Source organism: Mercenaria mercenaria, chromosome 5 (genome assembly GCF_021730395.1).
Source record: "Mercenaria mercenaria strain notata chromosome 5, MADL_Memer_1, whole genome shotgun sequence".
Lineage (NCBI taxonomy): Eukaryota > Metazoa > Mollusca > Bivalvia > Venerida > Veneridae > Mercenaria > Mercenaria mercenaria.
In genome coordinates, this window is record NC_069365.1 from 70,946,798 (window position 1) to 70,974,761 (window position 27,964).

General features: G+C 40.8%; 1 protein-coding gene across 1 annotated transcript; it reads left to right on the top strand.

Annotated features, from left to right (window-relative positions):
• Positions 1 to 633: 633 nt before the first annotated feature.
• Positions 634 to 27,798, top strand: LOC123558515 (uncharacterized). Its single transcript, XM_053544676.1, has 7 exons — positions 634 to 652; positions 2,399 to 10,645; positions 11,027 to 11,901; positions 11,998 to 21,732; positions 21,915 to 21,979; positions 25,965 to 26,128; positions 27,680 to 27,798. Exons 1-7 carry the CDS (start codon positions 634 to 636, stop codon positions 27,796 to 27,798), a joined length of 19,224 nt encoding a protein of 6,407 aa, XP_053400651.1.
• Positions 27,799 to 27,964: the final 166 nt, after the last annotated feature.

Below are 27,964 nucleotides of genomic sequence, written 5' to 3' on the forward strand. Positions count from 1 at the left end.
TGCAATAGGCTTTGAAAGCGAACAGCATGGATCCTGACCAGACTGCGCAGATGCAAATGCACTATGTTGGTTTTCTCATGGCGCGGCTCATTTTTGTTTCTTAGTTTATATGGTAAATACGTTTGTTTTAAAATAGGAAACATTGGATTAAGTATGAATTATGAACAAAACAAACTGCGGAAATGTTTCATTAGGATGTACACTGTCAAGTATAGTTTCCATACGTTTATGGCGCATTATTGTATTTAACTCTCATTTGTGCAAGCCGGTCTACAATCATAATTACTCTACACATTTTATTGTCTGTCTGTCCGTCTGTGACTGACTACACGTTGTGTTATTGTCTTAATACAAGATGCAGCAGATAAAGTTTTTTAAGTCAAAAAGAAACGCTCGGTGAATTACGTTATTCTTTGTGCAATAACAGATAGTCTGACATCTAAAAGAGAGTTATAAAGAAAGATTAACGCATATATTGCAGATTCTTTGTTTAAGAAATTTGATAGTAGGTCCGATATCTAACGTGTTATTTGGCTCCGTTCCATTAATGTAATAAATATTTTAGGGTGTCTCAAATGGACAAGGAATAAAATGTGTTCAATTAATTTAATTTTCTGTTTTCTTCTTGCAACGATGGACCATCTGCACACAGGTATTTTGAATTAATAATATGATACATTTCGTCAATTTTGAAAAAAAAATATTTGTTTTAATAATTTTGTCAAGGTCTAAAAAGTCTCATTCACAATACTTGAAACAAATAGCTAACCTTCTAGAATTCACGAAAATCACGACAACAAAATCATCTATATTCTAGTGAATAATAAATATTTCCACCTCAATAATATTTACTCGTAGAAGTTCGCAGCTCTGTACCTTTTACACAACAGAAGATACGAAAATTACTCGTGTAGTCTGTATATCTTTTTTATATTAAAAAAATCCATCGCTCGATGAAAAAAAAACATTATTTATTTTCAAATAAATAACTTTATGGCGGCACGTCAAAACTGTAGGAATTATCCGGAATAGGTACGGCTAACTTAGCTATTGTAACGAAGTGTTGATATCATGATTCACTAATTTATGCTAAACTGCTCCGCCATTGTTATGAAAATACAAATTTCAAGAAAAACATAATCCTCACTTTGAAATCAAACGTAGAAAAACTTCCAATGAACCAAGTGTCAGACATAAAGTGCATTTACTGAAGTGCTAAAAGCACAATCATTTCATTTGTTCCTTTTTCTGTGGAATCAAATTATACTTGCAAATTGAAGTGATTTATTAACCTTAGCCTGCTTGCGACAAGTGATTCTGCCTTTGCGACCAGTTTGCCATTTAGTCAATAAATTTTCAGTGAACGGGGCCATTATACGATAAATGGTAATACACAAATTAAATGATAGACCAGTCCATTTTTGAAATTTAGAGGGTAAAGGTTAAACAGGATTTATGTTTTGGATACATCTGCTCGTTTGATATAATGATAAATGACAGTGATTTTGAAACCCTAATTTTCAAACATTATTTCATCCATGTTTAATTCCACCAATCTGCCCTTGAAAATCAAAAAATACTAAAAATCCAATTTTAAAGGGCAGATAATTCAAGATCAAGGTAAGGAAACTGTGCATTTTAATTTATATTTCTGTTTCAGACTTCATTTGCAGTCAGTATACAAGGTTTAAAGAAATTCGGTCCATGGGAAAGACCAGGACTTTGCTGTATTATTTTGTCATGTTCATAGTTAAGGACATTTGCCACAATGGGGCAAAATTTCCTTACAGACAGAATTTCTTCTTTAAACTGTGTTTACGGACAGAGAATCAAATTAAAAACAGAAAAATGAAATAAACCAAATCATACGTACCCAGCCTTGGTCATGAATTATCTGCCCTTGAAAGTCGGAAAATACTGGGGAAAAAAATCTATTTTCAAGAGCAGATAATTCAATATCAAGCCTGGGTACCTATGATTTTTAATACATATTTCCGTTTTAAACTTGATTCTCAGTCAGTATACAAACTGTGGCATTTACCTTCAAGTACATCAAAAAAGCGACTTATTAGAATTGAAGTTGCTAAAATATGACCCAGAGCAGTTAAAATATTAAATCTAACATATCGATTTTGTTTACGGCTTGAGCGGTGGAATGTTAACATGATGTACAACATGCATACACTAGATTTATTTAGGCAATTATCAGACATTTTTATTAATAACGAATTCAAGACAGCTAACTACAAAACATACTCCTCCGTCAAAATAAAAGACACTAATAATAACTAACATGTCAGTATTATCTAAGAATACAATTTTATGATCAGAATATTTATAAAATCTTCCTACCAGTAGTATAATATCAAACTTTCATTTGTGAGTGACGCATTTTCAGTTGCACATACAGCTGTTGTGACATCATCAGCACCGCACATTACATCGACCGAAACAACCACAAGTGATCTGACAACCTCAACACCAGACATTGCATCAACACCAGGGACTGATACAGCCACAATTGCCCCGACATCATCGACACTGGATTTTACGTCAATACTATCAACCGATACATTCACTCTGACATCCTCGACACCGGATTTTACATCAACAATAGCAACCGATACAGTCGCAATTGCTCTAACATCCTCGACACCGGATTTTATATCAACAACAGCAACCGATACAGTATCAGTTGATCTGACATCCTCGACACAAAACATTACATCAAAACCAATAACTGAAACGGCCACAGTTGCTTTTACATTCTCAGCTACATACTTTACAATATCACTAGCGACCGATACAGTCACAGTTGCTCATACATTTTCGACAACGGACATAGCACCATCACAAGCCACTGATACTGTCATATTTGTTCCGACGTCCTCAATACCAGGCATTACATCAACACTAGGGATTGATACAGACACAATTGCTCCGACATCCTCGACAACGGATTTTACATCAGTATTAGCAACCGATACAGTCACTCCGACATTCTTGACACCGGTTATTACATCAACACAAGCAACTGATACAGTCGAAGTTGATCTGACATCTACGACACCGTATTTAAAATCAACAATAGCAACCGATACAGTCACAGTTGATCTGATATTCTCGACACCGGACATTACATCAAAACCAATGACTGAAACGACCACAGTTGTTTTGACATCTTCAACACCATACATTACAATATCACTAGCGACCGATACAGTCACAGTTGCTCAGAGATTTTCGACAACGGACATTACATCATCACAAGCGACTGATATTTTCATAGTTGTTCCGAAATCCTCAACACCAGGAATTACATCAACACTAGGGTCTGATACAGACACATTTGCTCCGACATCCTCGACACCCGACTTTACATCAATACTAGCAACCGATACAGTCGCTCCGACATCCTTGACCCCGGAGTTTACATCAACACAAGCAACCGATACATCCTCGACACCGGATTTAAGGTTAACGATAGCAACCGATACAGCCGCAGTAAATTTAACATCCTCGACACCGGACATTACATCAAATCCAGTGACTGAAACGGTCACATTGGCTTTGATATCCTCAGCAACGGACGTAACAACATCAATAGCGACCGATATACTCGAAGTTAATCCGACATCACCGACACAGAAAGTTACATCATCTCAAGTGGCCGATACCGCCACAGTTGATCCGACGTCCCCAATACCGGACATCACATTGACACTAGCGACCGATACAGTTTTAATTGATCTGACATACTCAATACTGGGCATTACATTAACCGATACAGTCACAATTATTTCGACATCCTCAAGATTGGACGTTACATCAGCACTAGAGACCGACAAAGTCACAGTAGTTCCGACGTCCTCAACACCGGTCATACCATCGACTGATACAGTCACAGTTGATCTGACATCCCCAAAACCATACATTACATTATCAGTAGCGACAGATACAGTCGCAGTTGCTCTGACATTTTCGACAACGGACATTATATCATCACAAGCGACCGATACTGTTATAGTTGCTCAAAAATCGAAATCCTCAACACCAGGCATTACATTAACAATACGCACTGATACAGCCACAATTAATCCGTCATCATTCACACCGGATATAAAATCATCACAACCACCCGATACAACCACGTTTTCTCCAACATCCTATACACCGGATTATACATCAACAACAGCAACTGATACCGTTGCAATTGCTCCGACATCGTCAACACCGGATTATACATCAAAAATAGCGATCGATACATTCACAGCTGCTCCAACATTTTCGACACCGGATATTATATCAACACTTCCAACCGATACAGTCACAGTTCATCTGACATCCTTGACACCAGACATTACATTAACACCAGGGACTGATAAAGCCACAATTCCTCCGACATCCTCGACACCGGATTTTACATCAATACTATCAAGCGATACAGTCGCTCTGAAATCCTCGACACTTGATTTTACATCAACGTTAGCGATCGATACATTCACAGCGGCCTCGACTTCCTCGATACTGGATTTTATGTCAAAACTAGCAATCGATACAGTCACAGTTGATCTGACATCCTTGACACCAGACATTACATTAACACTAGGGACTGATAGAGCCACAATAAATCCAACATCCTCGACATCGGATTTTATATCAATACTAGCAACTGATACAGTCGCTCCGATATTCTCGACACCGGATATTACATCAACACAATCAGCCGATACTATCACGGTTCCTCCAACATCCTTGACACTGGATTATATATCAATACAAGCAACGGATGCAATCGCCCCGACATCCTCGACACCGGATATTACTTCAGCACAACCACCCGATAGAGTCACGGTTTCTCCAACATCCTCGATACCGGATTTTATATCAACAATAGCAGCCGTTACATTCACAGTTGATCTGGCATCCTCGACACCGGACATTACATCAAAACCTATGACTGAAACGGCCACAGTTGCCTTGACATCCTCAACAACATACATTACAATATCACTAGCGACCGATACAATCACAGTTGCTCAGACATTTTTGACAACGGACATTACATCATCACAAGCGACTGATACTGTCAAAGTTGTTCCGTCATCCTCAACACTAGCCATTACATCAACACTAGACCCCGATACAGACACAATTGCTCCGACATCCTCGACATCGGATTTTATATCAACACTAGCAACCGATACAGTCGAAGTTGATCTGGCATCCTCGACACCCGATATTACCTCAAATCCAGTGACTGGAACGGTCACAGTAGCTCTGATATCCTCAGCAACGAACGTTGCAACATCAGTAACGATCGATATACTCGCAGTTAATCCGATATCCCCGACATCGAAAGTTACATCACCTCCAGCGTCCGATACCACCACAGTTGATCCGACGTCCTCAATAACGGACATCACATTAACACTATCGACCGATACAGTTTTAATTGATCTGACATCCTCTACATCAGATTTTATATCAATGCTAGACACTAATACAGTCACAGTTGATCTGACATCCTCAACAGCAGACATTACATTAACACTAGGGACTGATAGAGACACAATTAATGCGACACCCTCAACACCAGATTTTATATCAATACTAGCAACCGATACAGTCGTTCCGACATCCCCGACGCCGGATATTACATCAGCACAACCAACCGATACAGTCACGGTTGCTCCAACATCCTCGACACCGGATTTTATATCAACAATAGCAACCGATACAGTCTCAGTTGATCTGACATTCTCGACACTGGACATTACATCAAAACCAATGACTGAAACGGTCACTGTTGCTTTGACATCTTCAACACCATTCATTACAATATCACTAGTTACCGATACAGTCACAGTTGCTCAGACATTTTCTACAACGGACATTACATCATCACAAGCGACTGATACTGTCACAGTTGTTCCAATATCCTCAACACCAGGCATTACATCAAAACTAGGGACTGATACAGACACAATTGCGCCGACATCCTCGACCCCGGATTTTACATCAAATCTAGCAACCGATACAGTCGCTCCGACATCCTTGACACCGGATATTATATCAACACAAGCAACCGATACAGTCACAGTTGTTCCAACATCCTCGGCACTGGATTTTACGTCAACGATAGCAACCAATTCAGTCACAGTTGCTCCGACATCCTCGACACCGGATTTTATATCAACACTAGCAACCGATACAGTCGAAGTTGATCTGACATCCTCGACACCCGATATTACATCAAATCCAGTGACTGAAACGGTCACAGTAGCTTTGATATCCTCAGCAACGGACGTTACAACACCAGTAGCGACCAATACACTCGCAGTTAATCCGATATCCCTGACACCGAACGTAACATTACCTTCAGCGACCGATACCGTCACAGTTGATGTGACATACTCAAAACCGTATATTACATTATCAGTACCGGCAGATACAGTCGTTTTTGCTTCGAAATTTTCGACAACGGACATTACATCATCAAAAGCGACTGATACTGTTAAAGTTGCTCCGAAATCCTCAACACCAGACATTACATTAACAATAGGAACTGATACAGCCGCAATTAATCCGTCATCCTCGACACCGGATATTACGTCATCACAACTAACCAATATAGTCACGGTTTCTCCAAAATCTTCGACACCGGATTATACATCAACAATAGCAACTTATACCGTTGCAGTTGCTCCGACATCTCCGACACTGGATTTTATATCAACACTAGCAACCGATACAGTCACTGTTGATCTGACATCCTCGACACCGGACATTACATTAACACCTGGGATTGATACAACAACAATTGCTCCGACATCAACATCAACCTTAGCGTTCGATAAAGTCACAGCTGCTCCGACATTCTCGACACCGGTTTTTATATTAACACTAGCAACCGATACATGCACAGTTCATCTGACATCCTCGACACCGGACAGTACATCAACACCAGGGACTCAGACAGCTACAAATGCTCCGACATCCTCGACACTGGATTTTTCGTCAATACTATCAAGCGATATAATCGCTCTGACATCCTCGACACCGGATTTTACATCAACGTTAGCGATCGATACATTCACAGCTGCTCCGATATCCTTGACACCGAATTTTATATCAACATTAGCAACCGATACAGTCACAGTTGATCTAGCATCCTCAACACCAGACATTACATTAACACTCGTGACTGAAACGACCACAGTTGCTTTGACATCCTCAACACCATATATAACAATATCACTAGCGTCCGATACAGTTATTATTGCTCAGACATTTTCAACAACGGATATTACATCAGCACATACGACTGATACCCTCATAGTTGTTCCCACATCCTCAACACCAGGCATTACATCAACACTAGGGACTGATACAGAAACAATTGCTCTGACATCCTCGACACCAGATTTTTCATCAATACTATCAACCGATACAGACGTTCCGACAGCCTTAACACCGGATATTACATCAACACAAGCAACCGATACAGTCACAGTTGTTCCGGCATCACCGACACTGGATTTTACGTCAACGATATCAACCGATACAGTCGAAGTTGCTCCGACATCCTCGACACCGGATTTTATATCAACACTAGCAACCGATACAGTCGAAGTTGATCTGACATCCTCGACATCGGACATTACATCAAATCCAGTGACTGAAACGGTCACTGTAGCCTTGATATCCTTAGCAACGGACGTTACAACATCAGTAGCGACCGTTACACTCGCAGTTAATCCGATATCCCCGACACCGAAAGTTACATCACCTTCAGCAACCGATACCGCCACAGTTGATACGACGTCCTCAATATCGGACATTACATTAACACTGTCGACCGATACAGATTTAATTGATCTGACATCCTCGATGCCGGATGTTATATCAATGCTAGACACCGATACAGTCACAGTTGATCTGACATCATCAAAAGCAGACATTACATTAACACTAAGGACTGATACAGCCACAATTAATCCGACATCCTCGACATCGGATTTTATATCAATACTAGCAACCGATACAGTCGCTCCGACATTCCTGACACCGGATATTACATCAACACAACCAACCGATACAGTCAGTGCTGGTCTAATATCCTCGACATCGGATTTTATATCAGCAATAGCAAGCGGTACAGTCACAGTTGATATGACATTCTCGAAACAGTACATTACATCAAAACCAATGACGGAAACGGTCACTGTTGCTTTGACATCTTCAACACCATACATTACAATATCACTAGTTACCGATACAGTCACAGTTGCTCAGAACTTTTCGACAACGGACATTACATCATCACAAGCGACTGATACTGCCATAGTGGTTCCGATATCCTCAACACCAGGCTTTACATCAACACTAGAGACTGATACAGATACAATTGCGCCGACATCTTCGACTCCGGATTTGACATCAACACTAGCAACCGATACAGTCGCTCCGACATCCTTGACACCGGATATTACATCAACACAAGCAATCGATACAGTCAAAGTTGTTTCAACATCCTCGGCACTGGATTTTACGTCAAGGATAGCAACCAATTCAGTCAAAGTTGCTCCGACATCCTTGACACCGGATTTTATATCAACACTAGCAACCGATACAGTTGAAGTTGATCTTACATCCTCTACACCCGATATTACATCAACTCCAGTGACTGAAACGGTCACAGTAGCTTTGATATCCTCAGCAACGGACGTTACAACATCAGTAGCGACCAGTACACTTGCAGTTAATCCGATATCCCTGACACCGAACGTAACATTACCTTCAGCGACCGATACCGTCACAGTTGATGTGACATACTCAAAACCGTATATTACATTATCAGTACCGGCAGATACAGTCGCTTTTGCTCCGATATTTTCGACAATGGACATTACATCATCACAAGCGACTGATACTGTTATAGTTGCTCCGAAACACTCAACACCAGACATTACATTAACAATAGGAACTGATACAGCCGCAATTAATCCGTCATCCTCGACACCGGATATTACGTCATCACAACCAACCAATACAGTCACGGATACTCCAGCATCCTCTACACCGGTTTATACATCAACAATAGCAACTCATACCGTTGCAGTTGCTCCGACATCTCCGACACCGGATTTTATATCAACACTAGCAACCGATACAGTCACAGTTGATCTGACATCCTCGAAACCGGACATTACATTAACAAATGGGACTGATACAGCAACAATTGCTCCGACATCTTCGACACCGGATTTTACATCAGTACTATCAAGCGATACAGTAGCTCTGACATCCTGGACACCGGATTTTACATCAACGTTAGCGATCGATACATTCACAGCTGCTCCGACATCCTCGACACCGGATTTTATATCAACACTAGCAATTGATACATGCACAGTTGATCTGACATCCTCGACACCGGACATTACATTAACACTAGGGACTGATACAGCTACAATTGCTCCGACATCCTCAACACTGGATTTTTTGACAGTACTATCAAGCGATATAGTAATTCTGACATCCTCGACACCGGATTTTACATCAACGTTAGCGATCGATACATTCACAGCCGCTCCGATATCCTTGACACCGAATTTTATATCAACATTAGTAACCGATACAGTCACAGTTGGTCTGGCATCCTCAACACTAGACATTACATTACCACTAGGGACTGAAACAACCACAGTTGCTTTGATATCCTCAACACCATATATTACAATATCACTAGCGTCCGATACAGTTATTGTTGCTCAGACATTTTTGACAACGGAGATTACATCATCACAAGCAACTGATACCCTCATAGTTTTTCCCACATCCTCAACACCAGGCATTACGTCAACACTAGGGATTGATACAGACACAATTGCTCCGACATCCTCGATACCGGATTTAACATCAATACTAGCAACCGATACAGTCGTTCCGACAGCCTTAACACCGGATATTACATCAACACAAGCAACCGATACTGTCACAGTTGTTCCAACATCCTCGACACTGGATTTTACGTCAACGATAGGAACCGATACAGTCAAATTTGCTCCGACATCCTTGACACCGGATTTTATATCAACACTAGCAACCGATACAGTCGAAGTTGATCTGACATCCTCGACACCGGGCATTACATCAAATCTAGTGACTGAAACGGTCAAAGTAGCTTCGATATCCTCAGCAACGGACGTTACAACATCAGTAGCGACCGATACACTCGCAGTTAATCCGATATCCCCAACACAGAAAGTTAAATCGCCTCTAGCGACCGATACCGCCAAAGTCGATCTGACGTCCTCAATATCGGACATAACATTAACACTATCGCCCGATACAGTTTTAATTAATGTGACATCCTCGACACCGAATGTTATATCAATGCTAGACACCGATACAGTCACAGTTGTTCTGACATCCTCAACAGCAGACATTACATTAACACTAGGGACTGATACAGCTACAATTAATCCGACATCCTCGATACCGCATTTTATATCAATAATAGCAACGGATACAGTCGCTCCGATATCCGCGATACCGGATATTACGTCAGCACAACCAACCGATACAGTCACTGCTGCTCTAACATCCTCGACACCGGATTTTATATCAACAATAGCAAGCGATACAGTCACAGTTGATATGACATTCTCGACACCGGCATTTCATCAACCAATCAAAGTACTGTGATACTCATCATATTGTTACCATAAGTCCTCAAACACCGGACTTTCATCATCACAGCGACGACATCATGTTTTCCATTATCCTCAGCACAGGCTACATCACATAATGCTGATACCAACATGCATCCGACATCCTCGACACGATTTTACGTCAACGATAGCACCCAATACAGTCAAAGTCTCCGACATTCCTCGACACGGATTTTATCAACACTAGCAATAGATACAGTTGAAGTTGATATGACATCCTCGACACCGGATACATGTAACATCAAATCCAGTGACTGAAACGGTTATATTAGCTTTGATATCCTCAGCAACGGAAGTTACAACATCAGTAGCGACCGATATACTTGCAGTTAATCCGATATTACCGACATCGAAAGTTACACCACCTCAAGCGACCGATATCGCCACAGTTGATCTGACATCTTCAATACCGGACATCACGTTAACTGTAACGACCGATACAGTTGTAATTGATCTGACATCCTCGATACTGGGCATTACGTCGACCGAAACAGTCAAAGTTCGTTCGACATCCTCATCACTGGACATTACACTAGCACTAGAGACCGACAAAGTCACAGTTGTTCTAACGTTCTCAACACGGTTCATAACATCGACTGATACAGTCACAGTTGATCTGATATCCTTGACACCAGATTATACATCAACAATAGCAACTCATACCGTTGCAGTTGCTCCTACATCCTCGACATCGGATTTAAAATCAACCTCAGAGGTTGTTACATTCACGGCTGCTCCGGCATCATCGACACTGGATTTTATATTAACAGTACCAACCGATACAATCACAGTTGATCTGACATCCTCGTCACCTGACATTACATCATCACAACCGACCGATACAGTCAGGGTTGCTCCAACATTCTCGACACCGGATTATACATTAACACTAGCATCTGATACCGTTGCAGGTGCTCCGAAATCCTCGACACCGGATTTTAAATCAACGTTACCGATCGATATATTCACAGGTGCTCCGACATCCTCGACACCGGATTTTATATCAACACAAGCAACCGATACAAACACAGTTGATCTGACATCCTCGGCACCGGACATTACATTAACACCAGGGACTGATACAGCCAGAATTGCTCCAACATCTCGACACCGGATTTTACATCAATACTACAGCGATATAGTGTCAGCATCCTCACACCAGGCAATACTCAACTAGACTATCACGCAAATGCGCCCACATCCTCGAAACGGATTTTTACATCAAATATAGCAACCGATACAGTCCCGACTCCTACAGGGGTTTACATCGACACAAGCAACCGATACAGTCACATTTGTTCCAACATCCTCCGCACCGGATTTTATGTCAACGATAGCAACAGATACAGTCGAAGTTGATCTGACATCCACGACAACGGATTTTATATCAACAATAACAACCGATACAGTCGCAGTTGCTCCAAAATCGTCACAACCGAATTTTATATCAACATTAGCAACCGATACAGTCACAGCTCATCTGTTACCCTCGACACCAGAAATGACCTCAAAACCAATGACTGAAACGGCTGCAGTTGATTTTACATCCTCAACACCATATATAACAATATCACTAGCGACCGATACAGTCACAGTTGCTCAGACGTTGTCGACAGCGGACATAACGTCATTACAAGCGACTGATACTGTTAAAGTGGTTCCGGCATCCTCAACACCAGGCAATACGTCAAGACTAGGGACTGATACAGCCACAATCGCCCCGACATCCTCGACACCGTATTTTACATCAATACTAGCAACCGATACAGTCGCCCCGACATCCTTGACAGTGGATATTACATCGACACAAGCAACCGATACAGTCACATTTGTTCCGGATTTTATATCAACAATAACAACCGATACAGTCGCAGTTGCTCCAAAATCGTCACAACCGAATTTTATATCAACAATAGCAACCGATACAGTCACAGTTGATATGACATCTTCGACCCTGGACATTACATCAAAACCAATGACTGAAACGGCCACAGTTGCTTTGACATCCTCAATCCCATACATTACAACATCACTAGCGACGGATACAGTCACAGTTGCTAACACATTTACGACAACGGACATTACATCATCACAAGCGACTAATACTGTCATTGTTGTTTCGACATCCTCAAAACCAGACATTACATCAACATTAGGGCCTGATACAGATACAGTTGCTCCGACATCTTCGACATCGGATTCCACATCAATACAAGCGACCGATTCAGTCGCTCCGGCATCCTTGACATCGGATATTACATCAACACAAGCAACCAATACACACACAGTTGTTCCAACATCCTCGACACCTGATTTTACGTCAACGATAGCAACCAATACAGTCGCAGTTATTCCGTCATCCCCGACACCCGATTTTATATCAACACTAGCAACCGATACAATCGAAGTTGATCTGACATTCTCGACACCGGACATTACATCACATCCAGTGACTGAAACAGCCACAGTAGCTTTGAAATCCTCAGCAACGGATGTAGCAACATCAGTACCGACCGATACAGTTCCAGTTACTCCGACATCCTCGACATCGAAAGTTACACCACTTCCAGCGATCGATACTGCCACAGTCAATCTGACGCCTTCAATACCAGACATAACGTTAACACTAGCGACCAATACAGTTTTAATTGATCTGACATCCTCAATACTGGGCAATCCATCGACCATTACAGTCACAGTTGATCTGACATCATCAAAACCATACATTACATTATCACTGGATACCAATACAGTTGCAGTTGCTCCGACATTTTCGACAACGGACATTACATCATCACAAACGAACGATACTGTTATAGTTGCTTCGAAATCCTCAACACCGCCGACACCGGCTATTACATCAACACAAGCAACTGATACAGTCACTCCAGCCCCAGCATCCTCGACACCGGATTTTACATCAACAATAGCAACCGATACAGTAGCAGCTGATCCGACATCCTCGACACCGGATTTTATATTAACACTAGCATCCGATACAGTCACAGTTGATCTGACATCCTCGACACCAAATATTTCACCAAAACCATTGACTGAAACGGCAACAGATGCTTTGATATCCTCATCAATGGACGTTACATCATTAGTAGCGACCGATACAGTTATAGTTTATCCGACATCCCCGTCATCGAATGTTATATCACCTCTAGTGACCGATACCACCAAAGTTGATCTGACATCCTCAATTACGGGCAGCTCATCAACTCTAACGACCGATACATCTTTAATTGATTTGACATCCTCATTAAGGAACATATCATCGACTTATACAGTCACAGTTCTTTCGACAGCCTCATCACTGGACCTTATATCAGTAATAGAGAATGACAAAGACACAGCTGTTCCGCCGTCCTCAACACCGGACTTTACATCTTCCCATACAGACACAGATGATCTGACATCCTCAGAACCGTATATTATATCACCACTAGCGACCGATAAAGTAACAGTTGCTCCGACATTATCGACAACGTACATTACATCATCTCATGCTACTGTTACTGTCATAGTTGCTCCGACATCCTCAACACCAGACATTACATCAACACTGGGGACTGATTCAGCCACAATTGCTCCGACATCCTCGACACCCGATTTTATCGATACCGCCACAGTAGATCCGACGTCCTCAATACTGGACACCACATCAACAGAAGCGACCGATACAGCTGTAATTGACCGGACATCTTCAATAAGGGACATTACATCTTTAGTTGATGTGCCATCGTCAATATCGGACATTACATCGACCAATAGTGTAACGGTTTCTTCGACATCCTCAACACGGGATATAACATCAGCACTATCGACCGAAAAAGTCACAGTTGATCTGACTTCCTCGACACCGGAAATAACATCAACACTAGAAACTGATACTAACACAGTTGACCTGACATTCTCATCAACGGACATTACAGAGACGGACACAGTCGCAGTTGGTTTTACATCCGTATTAACGGACTTTACATCAACATTAGCGACCGGCAAAATTTCCGTTGCTCCTACATCCTCGACACCAGATTTTATATCAAAACTTGCAACCGATAACGTCACAGTTGATCTGACATCCTCGACACCGGACATAACACAAGTGACTGAAACGGCCACAATTTCATCCTCAGCAATGGACGCAACATCCTCAGTAGCGACCAATACAGTCACATTTAGTCTGACATCCCCGACACCGAAAGTTACATCACCTCAAGCGAGGCCCTCAATACAGGACATCACATCAACACAAGCGACCGATACAGTTTTAGTTGATCTGACATCCTCAATAATGAGCATTACATTGACCGCTACAGTCACAGTTCTTTCGACATCCTCGAAATCGGACTTTAATTCAACACTAGACACCGACAATGTGACATTTACTCCAACGTCCTCAACACCGCACATTTCATCGTCCGATACAGAAACAGTTGATCTGACATCCTCAACACCAGACATTTCATCAACACTATGGATTGATGCAGCCACGGTTGCTCCGACATCCTCAACACCAGATTTAAAATCAATGCTAGGAACATATATAATCGCCCCGACATCCCCGACACCGGATATTACATCAACACAAGCAACTGATACAGTCACAGTTGCTCCAACATCCTCGACACCGGATTTTTCATCAACAGTAGCAACCGATACAGTCGCTTTGACATCCTCGACACCGGATATTACATCAACACAAACAACCGATATGATTTTAGTTGATCTGACATCCTCAATACTCGGCATTACATCGAACGATACAATCAGATTTTTTTCGACATCCTCAACAACGGACGTTACATCAACGCTAGTGACCGATATAGTAACAGTTCCTTCAGCGTCCTTAACACCGAACATTACATCAACGACAGATACAGACACAATTGCTCCGACATCCTCAACACCGTACATTACATCAACACTAGCAACAGATATAGTCACAATTGATCTGGCGTCCTCAACACTTGACGTTACATCGACCGATACAGTCACAGTTGATCTGACATCCTCAACACCGTACCTTACATTATCACTAGCGACCGGAACAGTCACAGTTGATCTGATATCCTCGACACCGGGCATTACATCAAAGCAAATGACTAAAACGGCCACAGTTCCTTTGACATTCTCAGCAGTGGACGTTACATCGTCAGTAGCGACGGATACCGACACAATGGATCCGACGTCGACAATACCGGAAAACACATCAACATTAGTGACTGATACAGTTTTCGTTGATATGACATCCTCAATACTGGATATTACATCGACCGATACGGTCGCAGTTGTTTTGACATCCGCAACACCGGAATTTACATCAACACTAGAGACCGAAAAAGTCACAGTTGTTTCGACGTCCTCAACACCGGATATTACACCAACGCTAGCGAGCGGTACTGTAACAGTTGCTTCAGCGTCCTCAACACAAAACATTACAGCAACGCCAGCGACCGATACAGTCACAGTTACTTCTACATCCTCATCACCGGACATTTCATCAACAAAAAAGTCCAACAACGTCATAGTTGTTCCGACGTCCTCAACGTCGGATATTACATCGACTGATACAGTCACAGTTGATCTGACATCCTCTAAACCATACCTTATTTCATCACTAGCGACCGATAAAGTTACAGTTGCTCCAACACTATCAACAAGGGACATTACATCAACACACGCGACCGATACTGTCATTGTTGCTCCGACATCCTCAACACTAGACAGTACAACAACACTAGGGACTGATACAGTCACAATTGCTCCTACATCCTCGACACCAAATTTTACATCAATACTAGCAACCAAAACAGTCTCTTTGTTATCCTCAACACCGGATATTACATCAACACAAGCAACCGATACAGACACAGTTGCTCCAACATATTCAACACCGGATTTTACATCAATACTAGCAATCGATACGGTCGCTCTGACATCCTCGACATTAGATTATACATCAACACACGCAACTGATACAATCACACTTTCTCCAGCATCCCCTTCACCGAATTTTACATCAACATTAGCAACCGATACAGTCGCAGTTGCTCCGACATCCTCGACAACGGATTTTATATCAACACTAGTAACCGATACAGTCACAGTTGATCTGAAATCCTCGACACCGGACATAACATCAAAACAAGTGACTGAAACGGCCACAACTGCTTTTTCATTCTCAGCAACGGACGTTACATCATCAGTAGCGGTGTATACTGCCACACTTCATTCGACGTCCTCAATACCGGAAATCACATTAACACTAGCGACCAATACCGTTTTAGCTGATATGACATCCTCAATACTGGACATTACAGCGACCGATACAGCCGCAGTTGTTTCGACAGCCGCAACACCGGAATTTACATCAACACTCAAAAGCGACAAAGTCACAGTTGTTCCGACATCCTCAACACAGGACATTACACTAACACTAGCGAGCGATACAGCAACAGTTGTTTCAATGTCCTCAATACAAAATATTACATCAACGCTAGCGACCGATACAGTCACAGTTGCTTCGATATCCTCATCACCGGACGTTGAATCAACAATAGAGACCGACAACGTCACTGGTGTTCCGACGTCCTCATCACCAGACGTTACATCGACTTATAGAGTCACAGTTATTCCGACATCCTCAAAACCGGAAATTACATTGACCGATACGGTCACAGTTGTTTTGACATCCGCAACACCGGAATTTACATCAACACTAGAGACCGAAAAATTCACAGTTGTTTCAACGTCCTCAACACCGGACATTAAACCAACGCTAGCGAGCGATACAGTAACAGTTGCTTCAGTGTCCTCAAAACACAACATTATAGCAACGCCAGCGACCGATACAGTCACAGTTGCTTCGACATCCTCATCACCGGACATTCCATCCAAAAAAGAGACCGACAACGCCACAGTTGTTCCGACGTCCTCAACGCCGGATATTACATCGACCGATACAGTAACAGTTGATCTGACATCCTCAAAACCGTATCTTACATCATCACATTCGACCAGTAAAGTCACAGTTGCTCCAACACTATCGACAATGGACATTACTTCATCACACGCGACCGATACTGTCATTGTTGCTCCGACATCCTCAACACTAGACATTACAACAACACTAGGGTCTGATACAGTCACAATTGCTCCTACATCCTCGACACCAGATTTTTCACCAATACTAGCAACCGATACATTCTCTTTGATATCCTCAACACCGGATATTACATCAACCGATATAGTCACAGTTGCTCTGACATATTCAACACCTGATTTTACATCAATACTAGCAACCGATACTGACGCTATGACATATTCGACATTGGATATTACATCAACACAAGCAACTGATACAATCACACTTCATCCAGCGTCCCCTTCACCGAATTTTACATCAACATTAGCAACCGATACAGTCGCAGTTGCTCCGACATCCTCGACCACGGATTTTATATCAACACTAGCAACCGACAAAGTCACAGTTGTTCCGACATCCTCAACACAGGACATTGCACCAACGCTAGCGAGCGATATAGTAACTGTTGCTTCGACATCCCCATTACTTGATGTTGCATCAACAATAGAGACCGACAACGCCACAGTTGTTCCGATATCCTCAACGCCAGACGTTACATCGACCGATACAGTCTCAGTTACTCCGACATCCTCAACACTGGACATTACATTGACCGATACAGTCACTGTTGATCTGACATACTCAAAACCGTACCTTACATCATCACTAGCGATCGATAAAGTCACAGTTGCTTCAACAATATCGACAATGGTCATTACATCATCACCCACGACCGATATTGTCATAGTTGCTCCGACATCCTCAACACCAGACATCTCATCAACACTTGGGGCTGATACAGTCACAATTGCTCCGACATCCTGGATACTGGATTGTACATCAATACTAGCAACTGATACAGTCGCTTTGACATCCTCAACACCCGAGAAGACATCAACACAAACAACCGATAAAGTCCCACTAGCTCTTAAATCCCCGACACCGGATTTTACATCAACAATATCAACCGATACAGTCGCAGTTCCTCCTACATCTTCCACACCGGATTTTATATCAAGACTAGCAACCGATACAGTCACAGTTGATATGACATTCTCGACATCGGACGTTACATCAAAACCAGTGACTGAAACGGCCACAGTTGATTTGACATCCTCAACAACGGACTTTACATCATCAGTATGGATCCATACAGTCACGGTTACTCCGACAGTCCCGACACCGAATGTTATATCACCACTAGCCACCGGTACCGACACAGTTGATCCGACGTCCTCAGTACCGGACATTACATTAATACTAGCGACCGATACAGTTTTAATCGATCTGACATCATCAGCACTGGGCATCACATCGACCGATACAGTCACAGGTGTTTCGACATCCTCAACAACCGAGTTTACATCAACACTAGAGACCGACAAAGTCACATTTCTTCCGACGTCCTCAACACCGGACATTACATCAACGCTATTGACCGATACAATTACAGTTGCTTCAGCGTTCTTAACACTGAATATTACATCAACGCCAGCGACTGATACAGACACAGTTGCTCCGACATCCTCAACACCGGACTTTACATCAGCACTATTGCCAGATATTGTCACAATTGATCTGACATCCTCAAAACTTTACATTACGTCATCACTTAGTCTAGCGACAGATATAGTCACAACTGCTCCGATGTTTTCGACAAGGGACATTACATCATCAGAAGCAACCGATACTGCCATAGATGCTCCGACACCCACAACACCAGACATTATATCAACAGTAGGTACTGGTACAGACACAAATGCTCAGACATCGTCGACACTGGATACTACATCAATACTAGCTACCGATACAGTCACACTTGCTCCGACATCCTCGACACCGGATTTCACATCAACATTAGCCACCGATACAGTCGTAGATGCTCCAACATCCTCCACACTGGATTTTACATTGGAAACAGCAACCGCTACAGTTGCAGTTGCTCTGATATCCCCGACACCCGATTTTTTATCACCACTAGCAACCGATACAGTCACAGTTTATCTGACTTCTTCGACATCGGACTTTACTTCAAAACAACCAGTGACTGAAACAGCCACAGCTGCTTTTACATCTTCAGCAATGGACGTTACTTCATCAGTAGCGACCGATACAGTAACAGTTACTCCGACAACGCCGACACCGAATGTTATATCACCCCTAGTTACCGACACCGACTCAGTTAATCCGACATCCTCAATAACGGACATCACATCAACACTAGAGATCGATACAATTTTGGCTGAACTGACATCCTCAACACTGGGCCTTACATTGACCGATACAGCCACACTTGTTGCGACATCAACACCCGATTTTACATCAACACTAGAGACCGGCAAAGTCACAGTTGTTCTGACGACCTCAACACAGGACATTATGTCAATGCTGGTGACCGAAACAGTAAAAGTTACTTCAGCGTCCTTAACACTGAAAATTACATTAACGCCAGCGACTGATACAGACACAGTTTGTCCGACATCCTCAACACTGCAAATAACATCGACTGATACAGTCACAGCTGATCTGACATCCTCAAAGCCGTACATTACATCATCACTAGCGACCGAAACAGTCACAGATGCTCCGACATTTTCGACAACGGACATAGCATCATCACAAACGACTGACAGTGTTACAGTTGCTCCAATATCCTCAACACTAGACATTACATCAACACTAAGGACTGATACAGCCACAATTGCCCTGATATTCTCAACACCAGATTTAACATCAATACTAGGAACCGATACAATCGCATCAACATCCTCGACAGCGGCTATTACATCAATACAAGCAACTGATACAGTCACAGTTGCCCAAACATCCTCGACACCGGAATTTAAATCATTGATAGCATCCGATACAGTCGCAGCTGATCTAACTTCCTCGGCACCGGACATTACTTCATTACCAGTGAATAAAACGGCCACAGTTGCTCTGACATCCTCGACACCAGATTTTACATCAACGATAGTAACGGATACAGTCACAGTTGCTCCGACATCCTCGGCCTCTAATTTGATATCAACACTAGCAACCGATACAGTCACAGTTGTTCAAACTTCCTTGACATCGGACATTACATCAATACCAGTGACTATAACGGCCGTAGTAGCTTTGATATCTTCAACACCCGACTTTCCATCAACACTAGAGACCGATAAAGACACAGTTTATCCGATTTCCTACACACAGTTCGTTACATCACTTTTAGCGACTGATACAGTCACAGTTGCTCCGACATATTCAACTCAGGACATAACATCGACCGATACAATCACAATTGGTCTAACATCCTCAAAAACGGACATTACATCAATGCTTGAGTCCATTACAGTCACAGTTGCTCAGACATCCTCAAAACCGCACGTTACATCACCCATTGCGGCCGAAACAGTCACCGTTGATCCGACATCCTCAACACCATACATTACGCCAACCAACAATGTCATTACATCAACAACAGAGATCGAAACAGTCACAGTTGATATAATATCCTCAACACTAGACATTATATCAATACTTGCGATTGATACTGTCACAGTTGCCACGACAGCCTCAATACCAGACATTTCATCAACACTAGTGAACGACACAGTTGTAGTCGAGTCGACATCTTCAACACAATTTACTGGTTTGGCTTCGGTCACAGGAACACTACCAGTGACAGACACAATCGATATAATGTTTTCTTTTACTAGTGTTACTTCTTTGATTGCAACCACGAGCGTTACACTGTCAAGTACGGTTTCTTTGACAACAACAACTGAAACTGCGCCCCAAGAAACGTCTATAACTGTAGTTGTTATGATATTTCCTATTAATGCTTCTGGAATAGATCTAAATAATCAAACTAGTGCGGAGTACGTCCAATTAAAAACGGAAGTTGAAAACCAGGTATGCTCTGTTCTATTATATTTCCAGTAAAATATTGTTTGATTGTGAGTTAAGTTCATATTTCATAATAAGTTTGTATAATCAGTAATATAAAATATTTCCGCTTAACATTTTGTAAATGTACATTCATGCTTTTTGCTTTGAGTGATTAGAAAATAAAACTGTAAAAACAATCTTTTCAGCTTGTCCGTGTTTATACACGACTGATTGGAAGTGATTTCTTGTCGCTGACCATCATAAATATAAGGTAAACGTTATGTCACTGACCATTAAATTGATGAAATAAACGTTCTGCCACGAACCATTATAATGATAAAATAAACCTCCTTTCACTGACAATTATAGTGATAAGGGAAACGCCCTGTCACTGACCATTATAAAGGTAAAGTAAACGCCTTCTCACAGGTCATTTAAAAGATAAGGTGAACTTAATTAAGGTAATGTAAATGTTCTGCCACTGACCATTGTAATGATAAGGTAAAATTCCTGGCATTGACCATTATAAAGATATGGTTAACGCAATGTCATTGACAATTATAAAAATAAGGTTAACGCCTGGTTACAATGATTATAATGCTGAGGTAAACTTCCTGTCACTGGCCTGGGGCGTAGCGTGATCAGTTTAGATGTTACTCAAGCGGAGAGTTTGGGAAGAGGAATTCCCTCCTCCGGCGGGGTCCGGGGAGCCTCTCCCGTGGAAATGTTAGAGCAAAGAAATAGAAAGGATGGTTCTGGTGACTTTTCTAACCAAAACTATACTCCTTTAGTTCAGGACAAAATATTCACAAACGGTTCGGAATGTAAAGAAAGGTCTATATAAGTTGAATAAGTTGATAAACGTTACAAATCGGGGTCGGGGAGAGGAGTGGGGGCTGACATTTTGGAAGGACTTGGACTAGGCAGGACGAAATTTGTTATTCACAAATTAACAACATGAGTTCTTTTTCCAAACTTTTTTGTTGTATACAAAATTTGCATTCACTATACATTTTACATGGAAAGACAAATGCGTTAATGTTCGTATAAACAACATTAGAGTAATAATATCAATGAAGACACTTTCAGCGAGATTGCACGCGTCTGACGTCCTTCACGAAAAACATGAAAATATTATTCAATTCTTAAATAAAGTACACATGTGTTCATACGTGTTACAACGGAATATGTGCAAATTATCTCGCAGTAAATACTCTAAAATGCCTAGGAACTGACCAGGATGCTGAGGACAAACTTTGACACATGCACAGTATCAAAACAGACAAATTCCTATTTCACTCTTCAACTAAATTTACAGTAAATTCTCTTTTAAATATTGCTTTGTATGTTTTGGATTTAACGCCGTTTTTCAACAGTATTTCAGTCATGTAACAGCGGGGTTTAAATATTGCAGTTATAGGAAAATGTTGTAAGCTTTGTATTGATTTCTAGACCAAGTTTATTACTAATATAAAAATTATATCACGAAACAATAATAAAGGAATTGTCCAGAGGATATTAGTAATTAAATATTTGCTGGTTCTGAGTATTTATTACACAGATAGATAGACAGTTTATTCAAACAAAAGGCAATATGCACATACATGTATGTATATCCTAGGTTTCTAAATTACTTTCTGGTACTTATAACATGTGTAAATGTTTAGTTCTGCTCAACTTGGGGCTAGAGGGCTTGCACTTCCACTACCGTCCATGAACAGGCTCAATCAAACCGAGCCTGCAATATTTTCGTTTATGTCGTGTTGGGCGACCTGTGGTTTTCCACTTTTTTATTTTAAAGAAATCGAGGTATTACCGTATTTCAAACGTATTGAGGTGTAGGATGTATAATTATTTCGTGCGTTAAATAATCTTGACTGGTGTATCGTTTCTGCAATACATTTTTGGAGATGAGTGTAAGGGCATAAGAAGAAGGTGGCTGGAATTGAAATTTGGTTTCTTTATACTATCCCCTACTAGCATAGTGACCATTATAAAGGTAGCTTTAACGTTCTTTCAATGATCATTAAAAGAACAGGGTAAAAGTTTTTTCACTGACCTTTTTATATTGATTATGTTAATTACTTCTCACTATCATAATTATGATAGGATGAACGTACTGTCTTTGGCTATTATATTAATTAGGTCAACGCCCTGTCACAGACCAATAAAATGTTATGGTAAACGCATTTCATTAATACATAGATAGGGTAAAGGTTTTTAAAGAAAAGGTGAACGCCCTGTCATTGACCATTGTAAAGATAGGTAAACGTCCTGCCACTGACCATTGTAAAGATAGGTAAACGTCTTGCCACTGACCATTGTAAAGATAGGTAAACGACTGACCATTGTAAAGATAGGTAAACGTCTTGCCACTGACCATTGTAAAGATAGGTAAACGTCTTGCCACAGACCATTGTAAAGATAGGTAAACGTCTTGCCACTGACCATTGTAAAGATAGGTAAACGTCCTCTGACTTAAGGGGACGTCCTGTTATTAACCGTAACGAGGATAAATGCCTTGACACTGACCTTTATAAAGATAAGGTAAACGCTCTGTCTCTGGCCATTATTAAGTTAAGGTAACCGTCCTTTTATTGACCATTATAATGATAAAGAAAACGCCCCGTTACTGACCATTATAAAAATACGGTAAATGCCCTGTCACTGACCATTATAAAATTACAGTAGACGTTCTGTCACAGCCCATTATAAAGATAAAGTCAACGCCCTGTCTATGACCTTTATAAAGATATGGTTAACGCCCTGTCGCCGACCATTATAAAGATACGGTAAACGCCCTGTCACTGACCATTAAAATGATAAAGTAAGCGTCCTTTTTGAGACCATTATAGATACAAGGTTAACGTCCTGTCACTGACCATTAAAAATGTACCGTAAACGCCTTGTCTCTGACCATTATAGATATAAGGTTAACGTCCTGCCACTGACCATTATAGATATAAAGTTAACGTCCTGTCTCTAACTATAATGATAATAAGTTAAACGCCCTGTCAGTAGTCACTATTATGATGAAGCGAACGTCCTGTCTTTGACCATCATAACAATAAAGTAAGCGCTTTGACACTAGCTATTATAATGATAGAATAACCCTCCTGCCACTGCATGACCATTATAATGATAAGGTAAACGTCTATAATGATAAGATAAACGCCCTGTTACTGAACATTATTGAGATAAGGTAAACGCCATGTCACTGACCTTTAAAATGATAAAGTAAGCGCCCTGCCTCTGACCATTATAGATATAAGGTTAACGTCTTGTGACTGACCATTAAAGATACCGTAAACGCCTTGTCTCAGACCATTATAGATATAAAGTAAACGTCCTGTCACTGACCCTTACAGATATAAGGTTAACGTCCTATCTTTGACCATTGTAACGATAAAGTAATAGCTTTGTCACTGACCATTATAATGATCAGGTAAACGTTCAGTCACTGGTCATTATAATTATAAAATAAACGTCCTGCCACTGACCATTATAATGATAAGGTAAACGTCCTGTCACTGACCATTATAATGATCAGGTAAACGTTCTGTCACTGACCATTGTAATTGTAAGATAAACGTTCTGCCACTGCATGAACATTATAATGATCAGGTAAACGTTCTGTCACTGACCATTATAATTGTAAGATAAACGTCCTGCCACTGCATGAACATTATTATGATCAGGTAAACGTTCTGTCACTGACCATTATATTTGTAAGATAAACGTCCTGCCACTGCATGAACATTATAATGATCAGGTTAACGTTCTGTCACTGACCATCATAATTGTAAGATAAACGTCCTGCATGAACATTATAGTGATAAGTTAAACGTCCTGTCACTTACCATTATGATAATGAGGTGAACGTCTGGTCACTGACCATTATAATGGTAAAGTAAACGTCCTTTCACCGACCAATATAATGATAAAGTAAACGTCCTGCCACTGACCTTTACATTGATAAGGCAAACGTCCTTTAACAGGTCATAAAAGGGTAAGGTACGCAATAGGGGATATTTAATTTAAAGCAGTACAATAAATAAAGCACAAAATATAAAGTACTTTAAATACCATACAGCATCAGTGCTTTATTTCTTTATTGCCGATTCAGCACAAAACTATATATTAAGACATCATGCTTTTAACGTTTGATGCTATGTTTTCTGGAAGTGCTTTACCGGTAAATCTTACATGAAAACTTTTAATCTTTATTTGTAAACTAACAAGTTCTTTACTTATAGACCTGGAAGCATAAAAGTCTATTACAAAGTGGAGGTTGCAAAATCATCCCAGGCTTCTAGTAACTTAAACAAGGCTCATATAGATCTAGTAAGTGGGAAAGAAAAGATAAAGGTACTAAATCAAACAGTGTCGGCTGATTCAGTGGAAACTGACAATATCACAGGTAAGTATCATCTTGATGTAAAAGAAACAATCTAAACTCACTAGTATATATTTTTGCCTACAACGAAATAGTGGATCGATTTACAGTATTACGGCTTAATGGGATGTTTAATTATCCGTGCCATCTGAGATTTAAGAGTTAATTTTACTTTGCCGAGAGTTCGCTAGCTGAATGTTTCCCTAAAACATACCATTTCTTCTATATATCATTCATAAACATGTCTGAGACGACTGTTAAAAGATTGGTTACACTGTGTAGTAAACGATTACCACTGTGTACTTTTTGCTTAGCCGTGCAAGCATACAAAATGATGATAATTTACCTGCCTATGTACAATGTTACAGGACTAGATGTTTCAAGATATGTGAAATAAATGGGCCGCACTTTTACGAGTACTTCGTCCAGCTCAAATCCTAATTTAGTGGCAGCATCACAAAGTTGCGCCACTCAGACACTAATTAAAATTAGGATTCATTCATATCTATATATAGTGGCAGTATATGAAAGCTTCTACGTGATCATGATTCATTCATATCTATATATAGTGACACAATATGAAAGCGTCTACGTGATCATGATTCATTCATATCTATATATAGTGACACTATATGAAAGCTTCTACGTGATCATGATTCATTCATGCTGGCTCGTCTCGACGAGCCAGTATTACGATAGGATTTTACTATTAAATCTACCTGAAAGGCAGAACATCTCCTAAACCTGGCTCTCAGCTTTTTACTTTCATTACAAATGCAAGCCAGCAACCAAGAAAACAAAATAGCATTTCCTTTACGAGAAGTGTCCAATCGAAAGCAGGCTAACAAAAAGTGACCAATCGAAAGCTGGTTTATGAACAAGTCATGTAATCCACATAGGCCGCAACCATTTTATATAAATGAACACAAAGAAGCTCAATGACACGCAAAGGACCAATCTATGCAAGTAGAAAAGTGAAAGAATCTCGCCTATCAAAGGATTTTCCCTCACGACGTTTTGATCCTGAATACTTTCTCATATGAAAATAGCAAACATTCAGTAATCAACACAAACATGGTCGGTTAAAACTGAAAACCTGTAGATGTGTAAGACATAATTTCTCATCGCCATAGCTTTAACTTATATTACGCTATATGATATCCATCGCCATGAATGTACAAGAGAGAGGAAGTTGGTTTTCTTTTTAATGCTAAGCAAAAAGCAAGGGAATTTCTGGTAAAATGCTCACGTTCAGGCATTGAACACATAACCTGTGTACCCACAATAGACGTTCTACCACTGACCTATCCAGGCATCATAGACCCTATAATTTTCAATGGCATATCACTGTGCTTCATAACTGCCCTGTTAGAACAAGAGCTAAGCGGGCCACTTTCTAGCTTTTTTAAAAGCTAAACTTGTATCTATATATAGTGACACTATATGAAAGCTTCTACGTGTCCCTCAAAGAAAATGATTATGTAAAAGTCGTGACTGGCAAAATTTGTTCTGGTTTTAGACAAACCTGGAAGCATCAGAATTTACAGAACTTTAAAATATATTTTGATCTTTCAGTTACACAAGCCGATGTCAATGACGCATCAAAGCTTTGTGGTCTTTACATTGCCACTGCTGGTGAATGTCAAGATAATTTCGAATGCAAATTAAAAAACGGTTATGCTGCATGCGTGTAAGTAGCTTTACTATTTTTATATGAACTATGAATAAATGATTTATGATTAATGAATGACATGTTGGTCAATACGTGTATCTTATTGATATACCCAAAATAAGTTGCATACCACATCTAGGAGCGTTGACATCACAGCGAGACAAATAAATGCTTTAGATGATAATTTT